The 15655-nt window shown below is 54.4% G+C and overlaps 1 protein-coding gene across 2 annotated transcripts; it reads right to left on the bottom strand.

Annotated features, from left to right (window-relative positions):
* Nucleotides 1-1956: 1956 nt before the first annotated feature.
* On the bottom strand, nt 1957-15598 carry CBX1 (chromobox 1). 2 transcript variants are annotated; one of them, XM_064174470.1, is made up of 5 exons: nt 15422-15598; nt 5444-5616; nt 4338-4515; nt 3320-3414; nt 1957-2614 (listed from the first exon to the last, which is right to left on the bottom strand). In XM_064174470.1, exons 2-5 carry the CDS (start codon nt 5581-5583, stop codon nt 2470-2472), a joined length of 558 nt encoding a protein of 185 aa, XP_064030540.1. In that variant the 5' UTR covers nt 5584-5616; nt 15422-15598; the 3' UTR covers nt 1957-2469. The 2 variants fall into 2 exon arrangements, with proteins under 2 accessions (XP_064030540.1, XP_064030539.1); XM_064174469.1 differs by having other exon boundaries at nt 5444-5619; nt 15422-15597.
* Nucleotides 15599-15655: the final 57 nt, after the last annotated feature.

Genomic DNA, 15655 nt, shown 5'->3' with positions numbered 1-15655 from the left:
AAAAATAAAACCCCAAATTAAAGGTTTGTACAATGCAAAGTTCTAGAGACAGAAAAACCAACCCGAGGAGGAGGAGCCAGGAGGCTGGGTTGGGGGTTAGGGGCATTGGAGGACTCCAGACATTAAATAATTCAGGATTTGGGAATCAATTTGGAGTTCAACAACAACAACAATGACAGCAATTTAAAAAAAAAAAGACTAAAAATGAACCTTAAGAAGATTTTTGGGGGGGTGGGGGGTGGGGGGGGAACACATCCAGCTTCAACACCAAGGCCTGGCCTCCTCCAAACAATCATTTTATAGGATGGGAGAAGATGGAATTGATTTGTTTTTTTCTGGATTAGAAGGATTTTGGGCTTTTTTTCTTTTTTTTTTTTGTGCTGCTCTTTTCCTCTCCCTCCTACAACTGAAATAATTAAACAAAAAGAAATCAACCTCCCCCCCCCCCAAAAAAAAACACAACAAAACAACAACAAAGCCCCAAAATTCCCCAAAGCTTTTTTGCTGGCTTCGACAGTCAAATTAAGGTGAGACAAAGAAGGAGTGGGCAGAAGGTTCTCTCTTTCATTTCCCTTTCCCCCTCCTCTCCTGTCTAATTTTCAGAGTAGCACCTTGGAAAGGAAGGGTTTAAAAACGACTGAAAAGGCTTGAAAAGGGTTAAAAATTCATTTGCCACCCCCTGCCCCCTCCTGCAGTGCAAGTGTCAGGAGCTGGCAGTTGTGCTGCAGGGCAATACCAATCGCGAGGTTCCCTCTCCCACCCCTCCCCATCCCCTCCAACCTCCCCAGTTCCCTCCCAACCTACCTACCCAGCCCACCCCCCTCTTTAAAACTTGCTTTTGGCTCCAGAGCTTTGGACGTTCAGTTTCAGTCCCATGCCTGTGGCTCTGTCTCCTTAGCTCTTTCCCCCCCTCCTCATTCCCCCCTCCCCTTCTCTTTTTATCCCACTTCTCCTTTTTCCCTCATTTTTTACCCCTTCTCTCCCCCCAATCCTTTTTTACTTTCCTCTATTTTTTCTCCCTGTTTTTCCTTTTTTTCCCCTTTCCCCATTTCCTCCTATTTTTTCCCCTTTCCCCCCACTTTTTATTTTCCTTTTTTCCTTTCCCCCTTATCTTCCCCTTCTATTTCCCCCTTTTAATTTCCCCCTCTTTGTTCTATTCCCTTTTCCCCTCCTTACTTCCCTCTTTTTTCCTCTCATTTCCCCCCCGTTTTCCCTTCTCCCCCTTCTTCCTTTTATTTTCCTCTTATAATTTCCCCTTTTAATTTCCCATTTTACCCTGTTTTTCCTTCTATTTCCCTTTTACCCCTCCCCTTTATTTTCCCCTCTCTTTTCCCCCTTCATTTTTCCTCCCCCTTGTCCCCTCTTTTTATCTTCCCTTCCTTTTTATTTTCCTTCTATTTTTCCTCCTCTTTTTGTATCTCTTTTTATTTTCCCCTTCTCTTCCCCCCCCCCTTTTAGTTCCCCCTCCTGTTTATTTCTCCTCCCATTTTTAGTTCCCCCTCCTGTTTATTTCTCCTCCCATTTTTAGTTCCCCCTCCTGTTTATTTCTCCTCCCATTTTCAGTTCCCTCTCCTCTGTTTGTTTCTCCTCCCACTTTTATTCCTCCCCACCTTTTTTGTTTCTTCCCATTTTCACTTTCCCCATCTCTTTTATTTTTTAACCCTCCCCCTATTTCCCCCCCTCCCTTTTTTCTGAATTCATCTGCTAGAAAAGATCTGGGAAACAACAAACAACAACAAAAATCACCTGGAATATTATCACCAGACCTCATCTCCCTCCCCAGTTGAAGACACTGATTTCCCTTAGATCCCTCCCTCTCTTCCCCAACCCTAAGCCCTTCCCCTCAGCCCAATACCATCAGTAAATAGCAAAAGGAGAGAAGGAAAAACAAAACCAACCCCAAACAAAGAGAAAACAAACGAAAACTCAAGAAACAAACAGAACCTACACACATGCTACGCTGTAAAAATGCAGTTAACACTATTGGGAAGAAGGCTGTGGGTTGCTGAGATGGTCTTTGAAGAACAAGCAGTATCCATCTGCACTCCCTCATCCCCAGCCCACCCATCCCCAAACTGATAGTCCTTCATGGAAGGGGTTTTTGCTTCCTCTCCCTCCCACAAGCTGCAAAAATCAGCAGCCTTGAAACAAACACCCTCCCCACCCCCTCCCAAGCTTTGCAATTTCCATCCCCTAACCCTTCCCTTCCCCCCCTCCCCCCTCCCAAATTGAGCCGGGCTGGTTTGAATCTGCACACAGCATGAAGCTGCAGAAAGCAGTTGAGCAGCTGCAGGGCACAGAAACCATACTGGGTCTCTTCAAAGGGCATCTTCTGCAGCCATCTCTCTGCTCCCAAGCGAGCAGAGGAGCTGCCTTCTCTCTCTCTCTCTCTCTCTCTCTTTCCCTCTTTGCTCAAACCCACAGTTCAGATCTTTATACAAAGGCTGGCCAGAGCGGGGGCGCCAGGGGTTAGTTCTTGTCCTCTTTCTTGTCATCGTCCTCTGAGGGGTAGGAATGCCATGTCAACCTCTCCTCATAGAACGAGATCACCACCTGCGGGCACTTGATGTTGGCTTCCTTGGCGGGCACCAGGTCGGCCTCGTCGGAGTTCTTCCTACAGGCCAGAGCAGAGGTGCAAGTTAGGGTAAGGGGTGAGGGCTGACAGAGGGGAGGTGGAAGAAGTGGAGACCAGAGAGGGAAAAAGTCCAGAAGCAGCAGGAAAAGAACTCCCTGAGGAGCTCAGGGGATCCAAACGACCCTTTCCTGGGTGGCTCCAGAGCAAGAGGGGAAGCAGCGCATGAAGGAAAGATGCAGGCTTGAGATCAGCTCTGTGTCGTCAGGGATGGGGAGAGAAGCTGAATGGAAGCTGTGGCCCTGCCTTCAGCCACTCTCTGCTTCTGAGGTGTAAAACCAGCTCCTGCTCCTGCACCTACACCTGACTGGTCTGGCTCCCACCTGCACTGCTGCGTCACCATAGCTGACGTGGACACGGTCACGGTCACAGCTCTCCTCTGGATGCAGCCTTCTAACACTGCAGCCTGTGCCATGACACCACGTCCCTCTCTGTCTGTCTGTCTGTCTCTCTCTCCCCAGGCTGCCATCTGCTGCTGGGGAGGACACATCTTAAGAGTCACACAATCCCAAGGGCCCTACCTGCTGGTTTCACATCCACGTTAGCCTCGGCGCAGAGGAGTCACCTCAGGCGGCAGCGCCATGACGAGAGATTTCATGCCAGGTAGCAGGGACTTCCCCAGGTGCAGGTCCTTCCCTCTCTGGCACAGAATAAGTGAAGAAGTGACAGACACAAAGACACACTCACCACTTCATCAGGAACATCAGCTCCCCGCTGGAGTCCGTGGCACCAATGATTCTCTCTGGCTCAAAGCCTCGGGCGAAGCCTCGCGGTTTCTCCGACTGAAAAGGAGAGAGGTTTGCTCTTGGAGCAGCATCCAGGCAACAGCCACAGCCCTGCCCTGCTGCTGGTCATCAGAGCACACCCAGGTGGCTCTGCAGGATGGTTCTGCTTCTCAGATGTTTGGACTATCCTGACTAAAGGCCAGCAGGCAACTGAGAAGGCCACTCGGGTGTAAAACCCACTGCACGGAGCTGATCTTCTGCTGGCCCCCAGGCAGCACAGCTGAGCTGATGCTGCAAAAGAGGATTTGGTTTCCAAGGTCCTGCAGGCCAAGATTCAGCAGGTCCTGAGACCAAAACCACACTGCAGAACCTTTCACTGTCCCTTTTCCCAAGCAGCTATGAGCACTCAGAGCAGGAGGCTCAGGTTTCCCAGGGTGGTTGTGATCTTTGATCACGTTGGGTGCTTCTGTGCTCCACAACCTCCCTGGAGGTGTTCAGGACCAGGCTGGATGTTCAACCTCTCTGAAGGTGTTCAGGTTGGACAAGGCTTTGAGTGACCTGTTCTAGTGGGAGGTGTCCCTGCCTATGGCAGGGGGTTGAAACTAGATCATTTTTGAGGTCCCTTCCATTCTGTGAGGCTGCCTGCTCCACCTTGTTCCCCCTCTTCAAGGGACCCATTTCCCCCTTTGTGTGGTTCTTCTGGACATTCTTTGGTCCTGAACTGGCCTTTGAGTAGTGCCAGGAGTGGCTCTGGATTCCCTGGGAGGCCCAGCTCAGGCAACACCTCATGACTCTACAACATCTGCAAGCCCTTCAAGCTCTGCCTCAGCTTCTGCCAACAGCTTCCACTCCACTCAGAACAAGGTTTTGGAGTGTGGCCGCTTCAGCTCCTGGACACTCAGTTCCTAGACACCAAACCTTGGGCTAAGGAGGTGAGCACAGAGCCCCTACCTCACTTCAAAGCTCCACTCCCACCTCACCTCTTCCTTCTTCTTCTTTGGTTTGCTCTCCTCCCCTTTGTCCTCCGAGTCAGACTCCGCTTTGCGCTTGCTGCCCTCCGACTTCTCGCTCTCGTGGGCAGTCTTCTGGGACTGCAGGAACTCGGCGATGAGGTCTGGGCAGTCCAGGTTCTCCTCTGGCTCCCATGTGTTGTCTTCACTGCAACCACAGACAGCACCAGGGCTTTACACACCTTTCTACCCCTGAGCAGCTCACCCCGACAAGGAAAGGCCTTGCTGCCAGCTCATGAGATCACAGAATAGTGGGATGGGAGGGGTTGGAAGGGACCTCTGGAGATCTTCCAGTCCAACCTCTCTGGCAGAGCAGGGCAGAGATGTTTGACCTGGAATATAATCACCAGACCAGGGTAGATCACCCAGGAACACATCCAGGTGGGTCCTGAAAGTCTCCACAGAAGGAGACTCCACAGCCTCTCTGGGCAGCCTGCTCTGGTTTCCATCACCCTCACAGCAAAGAAGGTGGAACCTCCTGGGCTCCAGTTTGTGCTTATCACAGGACACCACTGACAAGAGCCTGGCCCCTTCTTCTTGACACCCACCCCTCAGATAATGATAACTATTAATCAGGTCCACTCCCCCACTCTTCTCTTTTCCAGGCTAACCAGCCCCAGGTCTCTCAGCCTCTCCTCACAGGTCAGAAGAAGCAGAGGTCTGGCTGTGGTTGTCCTCACTCCATGAAATAGGACTCTGCCCTGCTCCAGGTAGGGATGCCAGAGGGCCAGGCAGTTATTTCCCTTGTCTGGGAGAGAAACACAGCTCATTTTATCCAGCTGCTCATTCCACACCAGATCTGAAGTAGGGAAAGCCACCTCGGGACACTGTGCAGCCTGTGTGCAGGACAGGAAGGGACCAGTCTCACCCAGGCTCTGCTCTGATTAGAGCTGCAAGCATTCAGCACTGGGTGGGGTTTATCATCAAGGCTGCCTTTGGCCTCTCAGCTGCACATTACAGGCAAGCAGAGGCTCAAGAAGACTGAGGCCATCTGCCCAGAGGGCTTTGGGAGCCAAAGGCAGAAGAGAGGTTTGCTCTGGAGCCACCCAGCAGCAGGCAGGGAGGGAGGCACTTACTCTGAGAAGCCTTTCCACTTCAGCAGGTATTCCACCTTGCCCTTCACCACTCGTCGATCCAGGACCTTCTCCACCACATATTCCTCCTCCTCTTCCTCTAAGACCTCTTCCACTTTCTTCTTGTTCTGCTTTTTTCCCATTGTGCTGGCCAGTTTTTCAGCTGAGGGGCGACGCTGCTGAAAGAGGAGAGAGAGCAGCAGAGGCTGTGTCAAGGGCAGCTCTGGAGAGGCAGAGGCACGGCACAGGAACCCTGCTTTGGAGACAACTGGCACCTACCAGGCAGGTAAGACACAAAAAGATGGGCCAGGAGGGTCTCATCATCCCATAAAAGCAAACAGTAGTCTCCAGCAGGAGCTGTTGCATTGGCCTGATGCCTTTTTGACACTCAGCTCTGGCTTTCTGGGCTCCCCAGCACCTTATTTCACCAAGCCTCTGCCTGATTCCACCTATGCTGCATCCATCTCCACCTTGCTGCTCCCATGTGCTGCCTGCTGAGCTCTAGAACGAAGCAGCAGCCCACAGCAGTTTGCTCATCCTCTGCTGTGTCCCCCTCAACAACTTCTCTCTCCTTCCCTCACCTGCTTTTCAGTGTAGTTCAACCTTACCTTCAGCTGCAGGCAGCACCTGCAGAGCTCCTCAGCAGTGGGAATGAGGCTTTGCACCACTGATACCAGCTGGCAGCTAAACAGTTAATTCTAAACACAAGTCCTAGGCCCTGACACTGAGCTCCCCTTGCTCATTTCTCTGCTGGTTCATGGATTTGCACTCTGGGGTATTTGTCTAACTCATCAACCTAGAAAATGTCTTCCCCCCCTCCTTATCTTCCAGAGCTCTTCCAGACAGTCAAAACATCCTGCCCACAGATCCAGCCCTTGTTGGGATGTGGCAGAAGTGATGCAGAGCTGAGACGAGTCCCTGGCCTGACACAGCCCAAGGCTGTCATAAAAAACCCCACAGCACCAAGGTGAGGTGAGATTGGGTGGCCTTGGGCAAAGCCTGCTGCTTTCCACTCGTGCTCGGGAAGGCTGCAGAGGAGGAGCAGCCCTGCCAACACGCTGGGCTCTTTCCCCAGGCTGAACAGAAACACCTCAGAGAGCCAAAAACCACAGAGAGGCCCTGCTTCCCTGGGGGGGGACCCAGCTCAGACCACTCAGAGAACCACAGCCAGGCAGATCCTAGCTCAGAGTCTCACCCTGCTGCTGCCAGAGATGCTTGAGCACCTTGTCCCTGCTCCATGTCCCTGCTGTGGGGCAGGTGGTTCTCCTAAATGCCCTTCTGACCCCTGCAATGCTCTTCAGCCACTTTTTGGCTGGTACCAGTTACACCACCAAGTCCCAGCCCCACAGCTGAGATCATAGAACCGCAGGGGTTGGAAGTGACCTCTGGAGATCATTGAGTCCAACCCTTCTGCCAAAGCAGGGTCACCTAGAGCAGGCCACACAGGAAACACATCCAGATGGGGCTTGAAAACCTCCTCCAGAGAAGCAGACTTCACACAGCCCCACGAGGGAGCACCTGTGCTTGAAAAGCCTAAAAGGAGCCTTGGAACCCCAAAGGTGTGCTGGAGGCAAACTTCATACCAGGAGTTTACTCTGTTTCTTTGGCCAGTGATGCCCAGCGACAGGACAAAAGCTAACACAGAAGGAATCACAGAATTAACCAGGCTGGAAAAGACCTCTAAGATCACTAAGTCCAACCTATCACCTCACCCTTCTAATTAACTAGCCCAAGGCACTAAGTGCCGCATCCTCTTAAACACCTCCAGGGATGGGGATTCCACCACCTCCCCGGGCAGCCCATTTCAATGCAAATCACTCTTCTTCCTAACATCCAGCCTGAACCTGCCTCGGCACAGCTTGAGGTTGGGTCCTCTTGTTTTGTTACTGGATGCCTGGCAGTAGAGACCAACCCCACCCAGCTACAACCTCCTTTCAGGTAGTTGTCGAGAGAAGTTACTTTGAGGGTGGTAGAGCCTTGGAGCAGCCGCCCAGAGGGGTGGTAAAGTCTCCATCCTTGGAGTCACTCAAAACCTTGCCTGGCCATTGTGATCCTGAGCAATCTGCTGGGGTTGACCCTGCTTTAGGAGGGTCTGGATGATCTCCAGAGGTCTCTTCTAACCCCCACCCTGCTGGGCTTCTGTGATCAAACTGCGTGGGAAGGTTTTGTTTTGTCTTTTCTTTTCTTCCTTCAGGTTCAACAAAAACGCAAAGCCCTCTGGTAAGCCCAACCTCAGCAGCAGCCTCTGCCAAGCTGAGCTGCGCTGATGTAGATGAACCAAAGAGGTCAGGAAGGTTCCCACTTTCCCCATCTGTCATCTCTGATAAGCAGCAAAACCATCAGAGGGAGAGAAAAAGAGAGCCACTGGGCAAAGCTGGCAACAGGATCCAGACAGCCTGAAACCAACCCTGTACCTCAGGCTCTCAAAACCCCACCCTGCTGAACAGCTGCCCGGGCAGCTCTGGCTGCTGAGGAACACAACTGCCTTTTCTTTTTTGGCCTCTTTATTCCAGTCAAATCCTTATTTTCTGCCAAACAAAATGAGCAGGGAGCAGCTCAAACGTTACCTGCCCAGAAACTTTTAATTTTGGCACTTGGGTTATCGTGAATCTTCTAGAATCAGTTTCAGCTGAGGGCTGAAACTGGGACTGAGGACTGGAAATGCTGCAGATTTAGCCTGGTTGGAGGAGGTGTGAAAGGCTCAGCTCTTGGGGTGCAGCTAGATGAGTTCCCCTGTGCACAAGATGCTGCTGAGCTCAGCCCTGCTGTTCAGAGTATCCTCCAAAGCAGAAGGCTTCCAAAAAGGCCCCATGCAGCTCAAAAAGATGTCAGTTCAGACCAGCAGAAGCCACAGCAAAGAGGACAGAAGGGAGCATGGCCAAGTCAGAACGCTCCAGACCACCCTGGCTCTGCTGCTGTCTCCCAGCTGAGGAGCACAGAGGATACAGCAGCCCTGCTCTGCTCTGCAGGTGCTGGCCCAACCTCTTTATACTCTGGACCTCATCACTGCACTGCTGCTTTTCAGCCTGACCTTGGTGCCCAAGCTGTGCCAGCAGCCAGGCTCTTGTGCCGCAGGGTGCTCAGCAGCTGGCTGTGCTTGCTGCCAGACACCTTCCCTTCACACCACACCCCTGCCCACGCCAGCAGCAAGGTGACCACAGCCTCCTGCAGCACTGGAACAGTGCTCCCCAGAGAGGTTGAGGAGTCTCCTTCTCTGGAGCCTTTGCAGGCCTGTCTGGATGTGTTCCTCTGTGACCTGAGCTAGATTGGATGGTCCTGCTCTGGCAGGGGGGGCTGGACTCAATGATCTCATTGGGTCTCTTCCAACCCCTAACATCTGTGATCCTCACTTGGTATAGAAGTAGGAATGAAGATTTTCCCCCACCACGGCAGCCAGAGCTGAGACTGCTCATGAAACAGGCAGGAGAGCAGCAAAAGAGGGCAGGATGAAGTGGCTGCTGGCACCTCAGGGTGCTTGGTGGGCATGGAGCAAGCCAGGAGGTCCCTCCCATAGCCTGGGCTCTGCTTCACAGACCTCTTCCTTCTGCTGCTATTTAGCCTTAAGTGGTCTCAGAAGAGGGCTCAGCACCCAAACAAGCTGCAGAGCAGAGAAAGGAAGAGATTGTTTGGCTGCTGCTTGTGCTGATCTTTGTGCCTGCAGAGCTCCAGCATCTGCTCCCCAAAGTTCTACTCCCCTGCTCAATGGTAGGGGTGAGCCCAATCACCTGAAGCAGCTCACTAAGGCAGAGCCATCCAAGCACAGGCACCAGAGGCTTTTTGCTGCTCAGCTCCCGGGCTGGAGCACTCTGACATCTTTCATCAGATGTCAGACAAAGGCAAACCCGAAGCAGCATCGAGGAGGCTGCCGGTTGCCTGCGGCCTCAGCAAGGAGGAGGAGGAGGCGGCGGCGGCTGGGCAGCCTGGCACCACCTCAGCTGGTGTGCAAGACAACAATGTAAAGCCTCCGACCCACCGCCGGCATCTAATCCCCCAGCAGGAGCCAGCTCTGCAGCGGGAAGCTGAGATCGTGTTTCACTCTGGAATTCCTCAGGAAGTTCCTTCCTCCCCTCCAGCCTCCTCCTCCTCCGGCACCACATGGCTGCTGGAGATGGGGGCCAGAGCTGAGCACACCACGGCAGAGGAGAATCCCAAGAAGGTGCTGCCACAGCTCCAACTATTACCAGTAAATAAGCTCTGAGACAGTCCAGAGGAGCAGGATCCTGGGCTCCTCTGTCGGCAGGGGTTTGTGCTCACAGCCGAGAGGAACTGAGTGGAGAGCACTGGGGAACCGCTGGGAGAGGGGCTGGGTTTGGAGGCACCTAAGGAAGCTCAGCTGGACCACTGGGCTGCTCGAGCTGCAGCAGGAGCAGAGTCTGGCCAAGAGGAACTCGGAGGGGAGCTGCGAGGTGGTGTGAGGCAGGCAGGAGTGCAAAGGGGGATGGAGAGAGGCAGCAGAGCAAAGCAACACTGCAGAACCATTGCTTTATTGTGGACTCCTCCTTAGACTGACGACCCCTCCCTGCTGACTGAGGACCCCTCCTTTGATTGTGGCAAGAGCTGAGCAGAGAAGCTGCAGACCCAAGGCCAGAAGCACAGTGCAAAGGGCCAAAGGCAGCAGTGCAAGCCTGCAGCAGCCATTCCTTTCAGCGTACGGCAGGCAGCAACCTCTCCAAGCTCCCTCTCCAAGCTCCCCGGTCCCTTCAGCAGCCATCCCTCTGCTTCTGCTAGAACCGCAGTGTGCACCAGGGTCACCCCCTAGCACTGACCTGCTCTGCCCTGGGGGTCCTCAAGAGGTCTGTTTTGGCACGGGGCTGGCATCCAGCTGCCAAGCTGGCCCCTCCTGGCAGGGACAAGGCCTGGCGTTGCTTCCAGAGGCTGCAAAAGGTGCTGTGGGTGGCCAAGGCCAAGCTGCAGCTCCCAGCTGCTGGGCAGGGTTTGGATGTTGGTGCTGGAGCCAGCAGCACACAGACAAGCTGCTGCACAGGGCTCTCGCTGCACTGCAGTCATAACGCAGCTCCAGTGCGAGGAGAAAGGGACTTCACCCTCCCCCCCGAGGGGACAGGCTCAATGCGGGGCTTTATCTGCAAAGCATCTGAGCTGCTCCCCACACCCTCTTCCTCAGCACCAGGAATGCCTCCCTAGATTGAGCACTCCAGGAGGACTGCAGCGCCCTGGGATCAGGAACAGCTTTAAAAGGCCTTTGGTTTGGGTTATTAAAAAGCAAAGCACCCAAAGCCCTGAATGGTTTCTGGTCTCTGGGGGAAGGGGAGAGGCTGGACAGCCCCATCCATTTGGAAAGGTCTCACCCCCTGCTCTGTGTCCTCATCTCCACAGCTTTGAAACGAACACATCTCACTGGCACCAAGTTTCTGGATCAGCAGGACCAGGGCACTAAGCATTGGTGGGGCCACTCCTTAAGTATTGAGGTCAATTTGGGGTCCCTCACTCTAAGAAGGACATTGAGGGTCTGGAGAACAGGGCTGGGGAGAAGCAGCTGGGGGATGCTCTGCCTGGAGGAGTGAGGTGGGGGTTTGTCTCCTCTCCCACGGAACAAGTGATAAGACAAGAGGAATGTCCTCAAGCTGCCCCAGGCGAGGTTTAGGTTGGCCACGAGGAACAATTTCATCCCTTAAAGGGTTGTCAAGGCCTGGCCCAGGTTGCCCAGGGCAGTGGTGGAGCTCCCATCCCTGGAGAGATGGAGAAGCTGTGGAACTGAGGGCCATAGTTTGGTGGTGCCTTGGCAGGGCTGGGTGAAGGGTTGGACTCCATGATCTCAAAGTTCTCTTCCAACCAAAACAGTTCTGTGGTTCCTGTGCACAGGGGTGTAGAGTGAAGCCATTTCATTCTGCCTGGGCAGTTTTGGGCAGGGCAGACAACTTCTGTTAAGTCTCCATGAGCTGTCTCATGTTGTAGGTTCTGCACCAGGTGACTGCTGCCCAGGAGAGATCTCATCAGTAAGATATTTCCTAATATTCAGCTTCAATCTTCTGTACTTAATGTGTGTAAAAATTGGACTCATACTGAAAACTCTGATTTCAAGACAAATTCAGGGTGGTCCTAAGCCAAATCTTTCCATTTTCTTGTGCTACTTCTTACCAAATGGTCAAGACAAGGCTGAAATCCTGTGAGAAGAGGAAAGCAGAACAGAAAGAAACCAAAAGAACAACTTTTTGGTCTACAGCTAGGAGGAAAAGGGTTCCAAGATCCACCTGAAACACTTGAGCAGAATTCAAGCTCCAGTAAAAGGCCACAAAGGGAGAAGCCCAGCACAAAGGTGTGCACAAAAGCCTATTAATGTGGCAGGAGGAGAAAAAGGTAGGGCTGAAAGCTCTTCACTGCAGTAGGGCTGAGGAACCATGCCCTGACCTCATGAGATCTGCTGCAGAACATCATCCAGGCAGTGACACCACCAACAGCCAAACACAAACACACTCAACCCACTGCCTGAGTGCACAGGCAGGTCCTGCTGGCTGGGACGTGCTCTTTGGAGGATCAGGAAGCTCTACCCAACACCAGTCCATGAGTTTAGCAAAGGAAGCACTGCCTAAGAATGAAAAAAAAAAGCCACAGAATCCTAGGATGGCTCAGATTGGAAAGCACCTCAGAGATCAAGATCTCCTCCAACCTCCCTGCCACAGGCAGGGACACCTCTCAACCAGACTCAGCTGCTCATCCAGCCAGGCCTTAAACACTCCCACAGAGGTGGCAGTCACAGCCTCCCTGGGCAATCTGTTCTAGAGTCTCACCACCCTCCCACTGAAGAACTCCTTCCTCAGTTTCAAACCATTCACCCTTGTCCTGTCTCTAGACACCCTCAGCAAAAGTCCCTCTGCAGCCTTCCTGCAGGACCCCTTCAGCTGCTGAAAGGCAGCTCTGAAGTCCCCCCCAGAGTCTTTTCTCCTTCAGGCTGAACAAAGAGGCTGAAAATGTGGAGACCCAGAGGTTTCACTTGAGCACAGACTCGTTCCATTAGCTGCATCTTAAAGGATTAAGAGTTCAGCTCAGCTTTAATGAGTTTTCAACTTAAAACATTTCCTCCTCCTGCCTTTCTCAAACTTGGCTGGGCTCACTCAGTTTATTCCACGCCAAGTTTATTCCACACACGCCAAGGAAAGGCAGCAGGCATCTTTCTTTTGAAGTATGTTAAATCTTCCACTCTCCAGAACCTGAAACCAGCAGAAAAGGGGGAAAAAAAAACCCAACCAAAAAAACCAACAACAAACAAACCCAACCCAAAACACTGCTGGAAAGTTTGAGTGAAAACTCAAACCTCTGAGCAGAAACCAAGCTGAAGAAAAAGCCACAACCTTCACTCAAGTTCAGCCACACTGATTCCCAGTGAAGCTCACCAGCCAGGAGGGAAGCCACTCTTCCCTGCTGGTACCTTCCCTGCTGAGAAAGAGAGAACCCCAGGTTAAAAAAGAATAAATCCCATCCTGCAGACAGGAATTCTGTGCTGCAGCAGCAGCAGACCACATCTGAGCTCTTCAGCTCAGATAAACAGTGGAGGAGTCAGGGCAGAGGTTTATGTTCTGCTCTCCTTTGTATAAAGATAAGGAAACGTTGCCCCAAGCACTGCACGACTCCCTGGCTTTTCCAGCACCAATCTCAGTCTTCACAGCACCCTTCCCTGCCAGCCTTCCACCCTCAGGGTAGGGTGACCCCTCTGGGGGCACTTCTCCTGGCAGCTCCACAGCCAGAAGCTTGCCTGCTGCTGTTCACAGGCTCTTCACCAGCGTCTTTTGCTTGGGCAGTGAGGTTTAGAGCAGCCAAATCTGCTGAGGGGAGCTTTAGGTTGAATGGAAAGAAGGAATTCCTTCCTGTGAGTGATAAAACTCCGGACCAGGCTGCCCAGAGATGTGGTTGAGGCCTCATCCCTGAGGGCATTCAAGATCAGACTGGGCCCTGGGCAGCTTGATCTAGTCGGAGCTGTCCCTGCTGAGTGCAGGGTGGGGTTAGACAAGACGCCCCTGGAGGGTCCCTTCCAACCCAGTGCTATCTGCGAATCTGTTCTAATCATTTTCCCCATCAGGATCTCAAGAACTAGTAGGAAACCAAGCCTGGGTCTCACACCCTCTGGGGCTGTAGGCTCCAAACACACTCAGCACCTTCCTCCCTCTCCAACACAAAGGACTCTCTGTTTTGAAAAGGGAATCAAAATCATTCACAGCCAGAGCCTGTAATCATTCAGCCCTTTCACAGATTTAATCTCTTACTTTTATAGGGACATTACACACCTGAGAGCTGCTTCCAAATCCATCGAATCAGCAGCACTGCCCCACCTCTGGCACCCTCAATGCCCTCCCCCCAGTGCTCCCCATCCAACCTCAGGCCACCTTCCAGCCTCTGCCGTGTGCTGCACGGGACTGGGTCAGTTTCACACCACAGCCCCCAAACCAAACTCCACTGCCACCCCTCTTCACCAGTCCCTCTGTGCTCCTCAGGCACCTCCACATTTGCTGCTTCCTCAGCAAGGCTTCACCACTTCCTTCTCCAAAGACACAAATCCCCTTTTGGCTCCAGCATCTTCCCTTTCCAGAACTCCTGACCCTTCCCTGAAATGCTACACAACTACCATCCCAAGTGGGACTTGATTCCCCCCACCCCCAGCTCTCCAACCTTCCTTGCCAACGGAGGCAAAACTCCCATCCCTGCTGGGGAGCTGCCCCACGCGTGAGCCTCAGCCCACCCACACCTCCTGCTACCCTCTCCCCCTTTCCTTCATCCCACCACATCCCTGCGTTCCTCCTGCCGGCCACGACCTCCCTGTTTCCCTTCGCCAGCTCCGAGGGGCCGGGGAGCTCTCTCCCAGCCCCGCATCCCCCAGCCCCTCTCTGCGGCCGGTGCCCGGGGCTCGGCTGCCGTCCCCACCGCCTGCCCTCCCGCAGCCTGCGGAGCTGCTTCCCGCTCAATTCTCCCGCCAAAAGCTGACTCCCGTCCCCTCCCCGCGCTCAGAGCGCCTGCAGCCCGAAGCTTCCTCCTTCTCCTTCTCCTCCTCCTCCTCCTCCTTCCCCAGCCACCCCTCTTCCCTGAAGCTCTTCCCCCTTCCACCCCGGGAAACACCTCCAAGCCCTTTTCTCTTCACCCCAAAAGCTCCACCAAAGCCTTTTTAAAGCCCCCTCCCAGGCACACATCACTGCCCCCCCTTGCTCCAGCCTCTCCCCTCCCAGAGGATGCTTCCACCCCGGAGCCCCCAGCCCCTCCGCAGCAGCCTCTCGTTCTCTCCTCACGCACCAGCCTCCCCCAACACCCCAAAACACCTCTTTGTTCTCTGCCCAAAGGAACTCCCCCCCCCGCACCTCTCCCCTCCACCCTTCGGGGTTTCCCCTCAGCTCTTTCTCGCCCCAAAGGCCCCTCTGGGCTCAGCTTTGTCCCCCCCCCCCTCCAGCCCCTCCTCGCTCCGACCCTCTCCCTTCCCCACCCCCGCGGCCCCTTTCGAGGGGCACGGCTCTGCCAACACATCCCTGCCTGCCAGCACCCCCAAATGCCGCAGCAGTGCCTCTCTCGGCACCCCGGACACCCCAGTTTCATTAACACCTCAGCCCCCAGCACCTCTAAACCTGCCGGCACCGCTTCCCTCAGCACCCCGAGCACCCCCATTTCCACTCTCCCCCCCTTCTTAGCACCCCCATACCTTCCCCTTCCACTGCCCCCCTCCTTCCCTACCATTCCAATCCTCCTCCTCCTCTCCTAGCACCCCGAATTCCCCTCCACTAACCCCCACCCCTCTATGCCCCCCCCAGCATCCCATCGCTCCCCGAACCCTCCGCCTCGCCCCCTTCACCACCTCCCACAGCAACCCCCCCCCAATTCCCCCTAGCAACGCCCGATTCCTTCCCAGCATCGCTCCCGCCACAATCTCGCCTCGCCGCTCCCCTCATATCACAACCCCCCCCCCCCCCCCCCGCCGCCGCCGCCATCCGTCCACACGCTGCACCCTCCCCCCCCCGCCCCACTCCGCCCTTGCCGGTCCCTCCTTACCTTACACAGCCCCGCCAACGGTTCACCGAGGGGAAGGGGCCTGCAGGACGCGGGGGCAGGCGGCTGGGGCGGGTCCAGCGGCACAGCGGGCCTGGCCCTTCTCCGTCCGCCTCCCTCGAACAAAAGAGCCCGGCCAGCCCCGGTGCCCGCCGCGCCCACCGCGCCTGCGCCGCGACCCGCCGCCGCCGCCCGCCCATGGCGGCCGCGCTCCGCCGCCGCGGGGCACGCCGGGAC

The sequence above is a fragment of the Pogoniulus pusillus genome, chromosome 40, assembly GCF_015220805.1.
Source record: "Pogoniulus pusillus isolate bPogPus1 chromosome 40, bPogPus1.pri, whole genome shotgun sequence".
Lineage (NCBI taxonomy): Eukaryota > Metazoa > Chordata > Aves > Piciformes > Lybiidae > Pogoniulus > Pogoniulus pusillus.
This window is presented reverse-complemented; position numbering and strand designations above follow the sequence as displayed.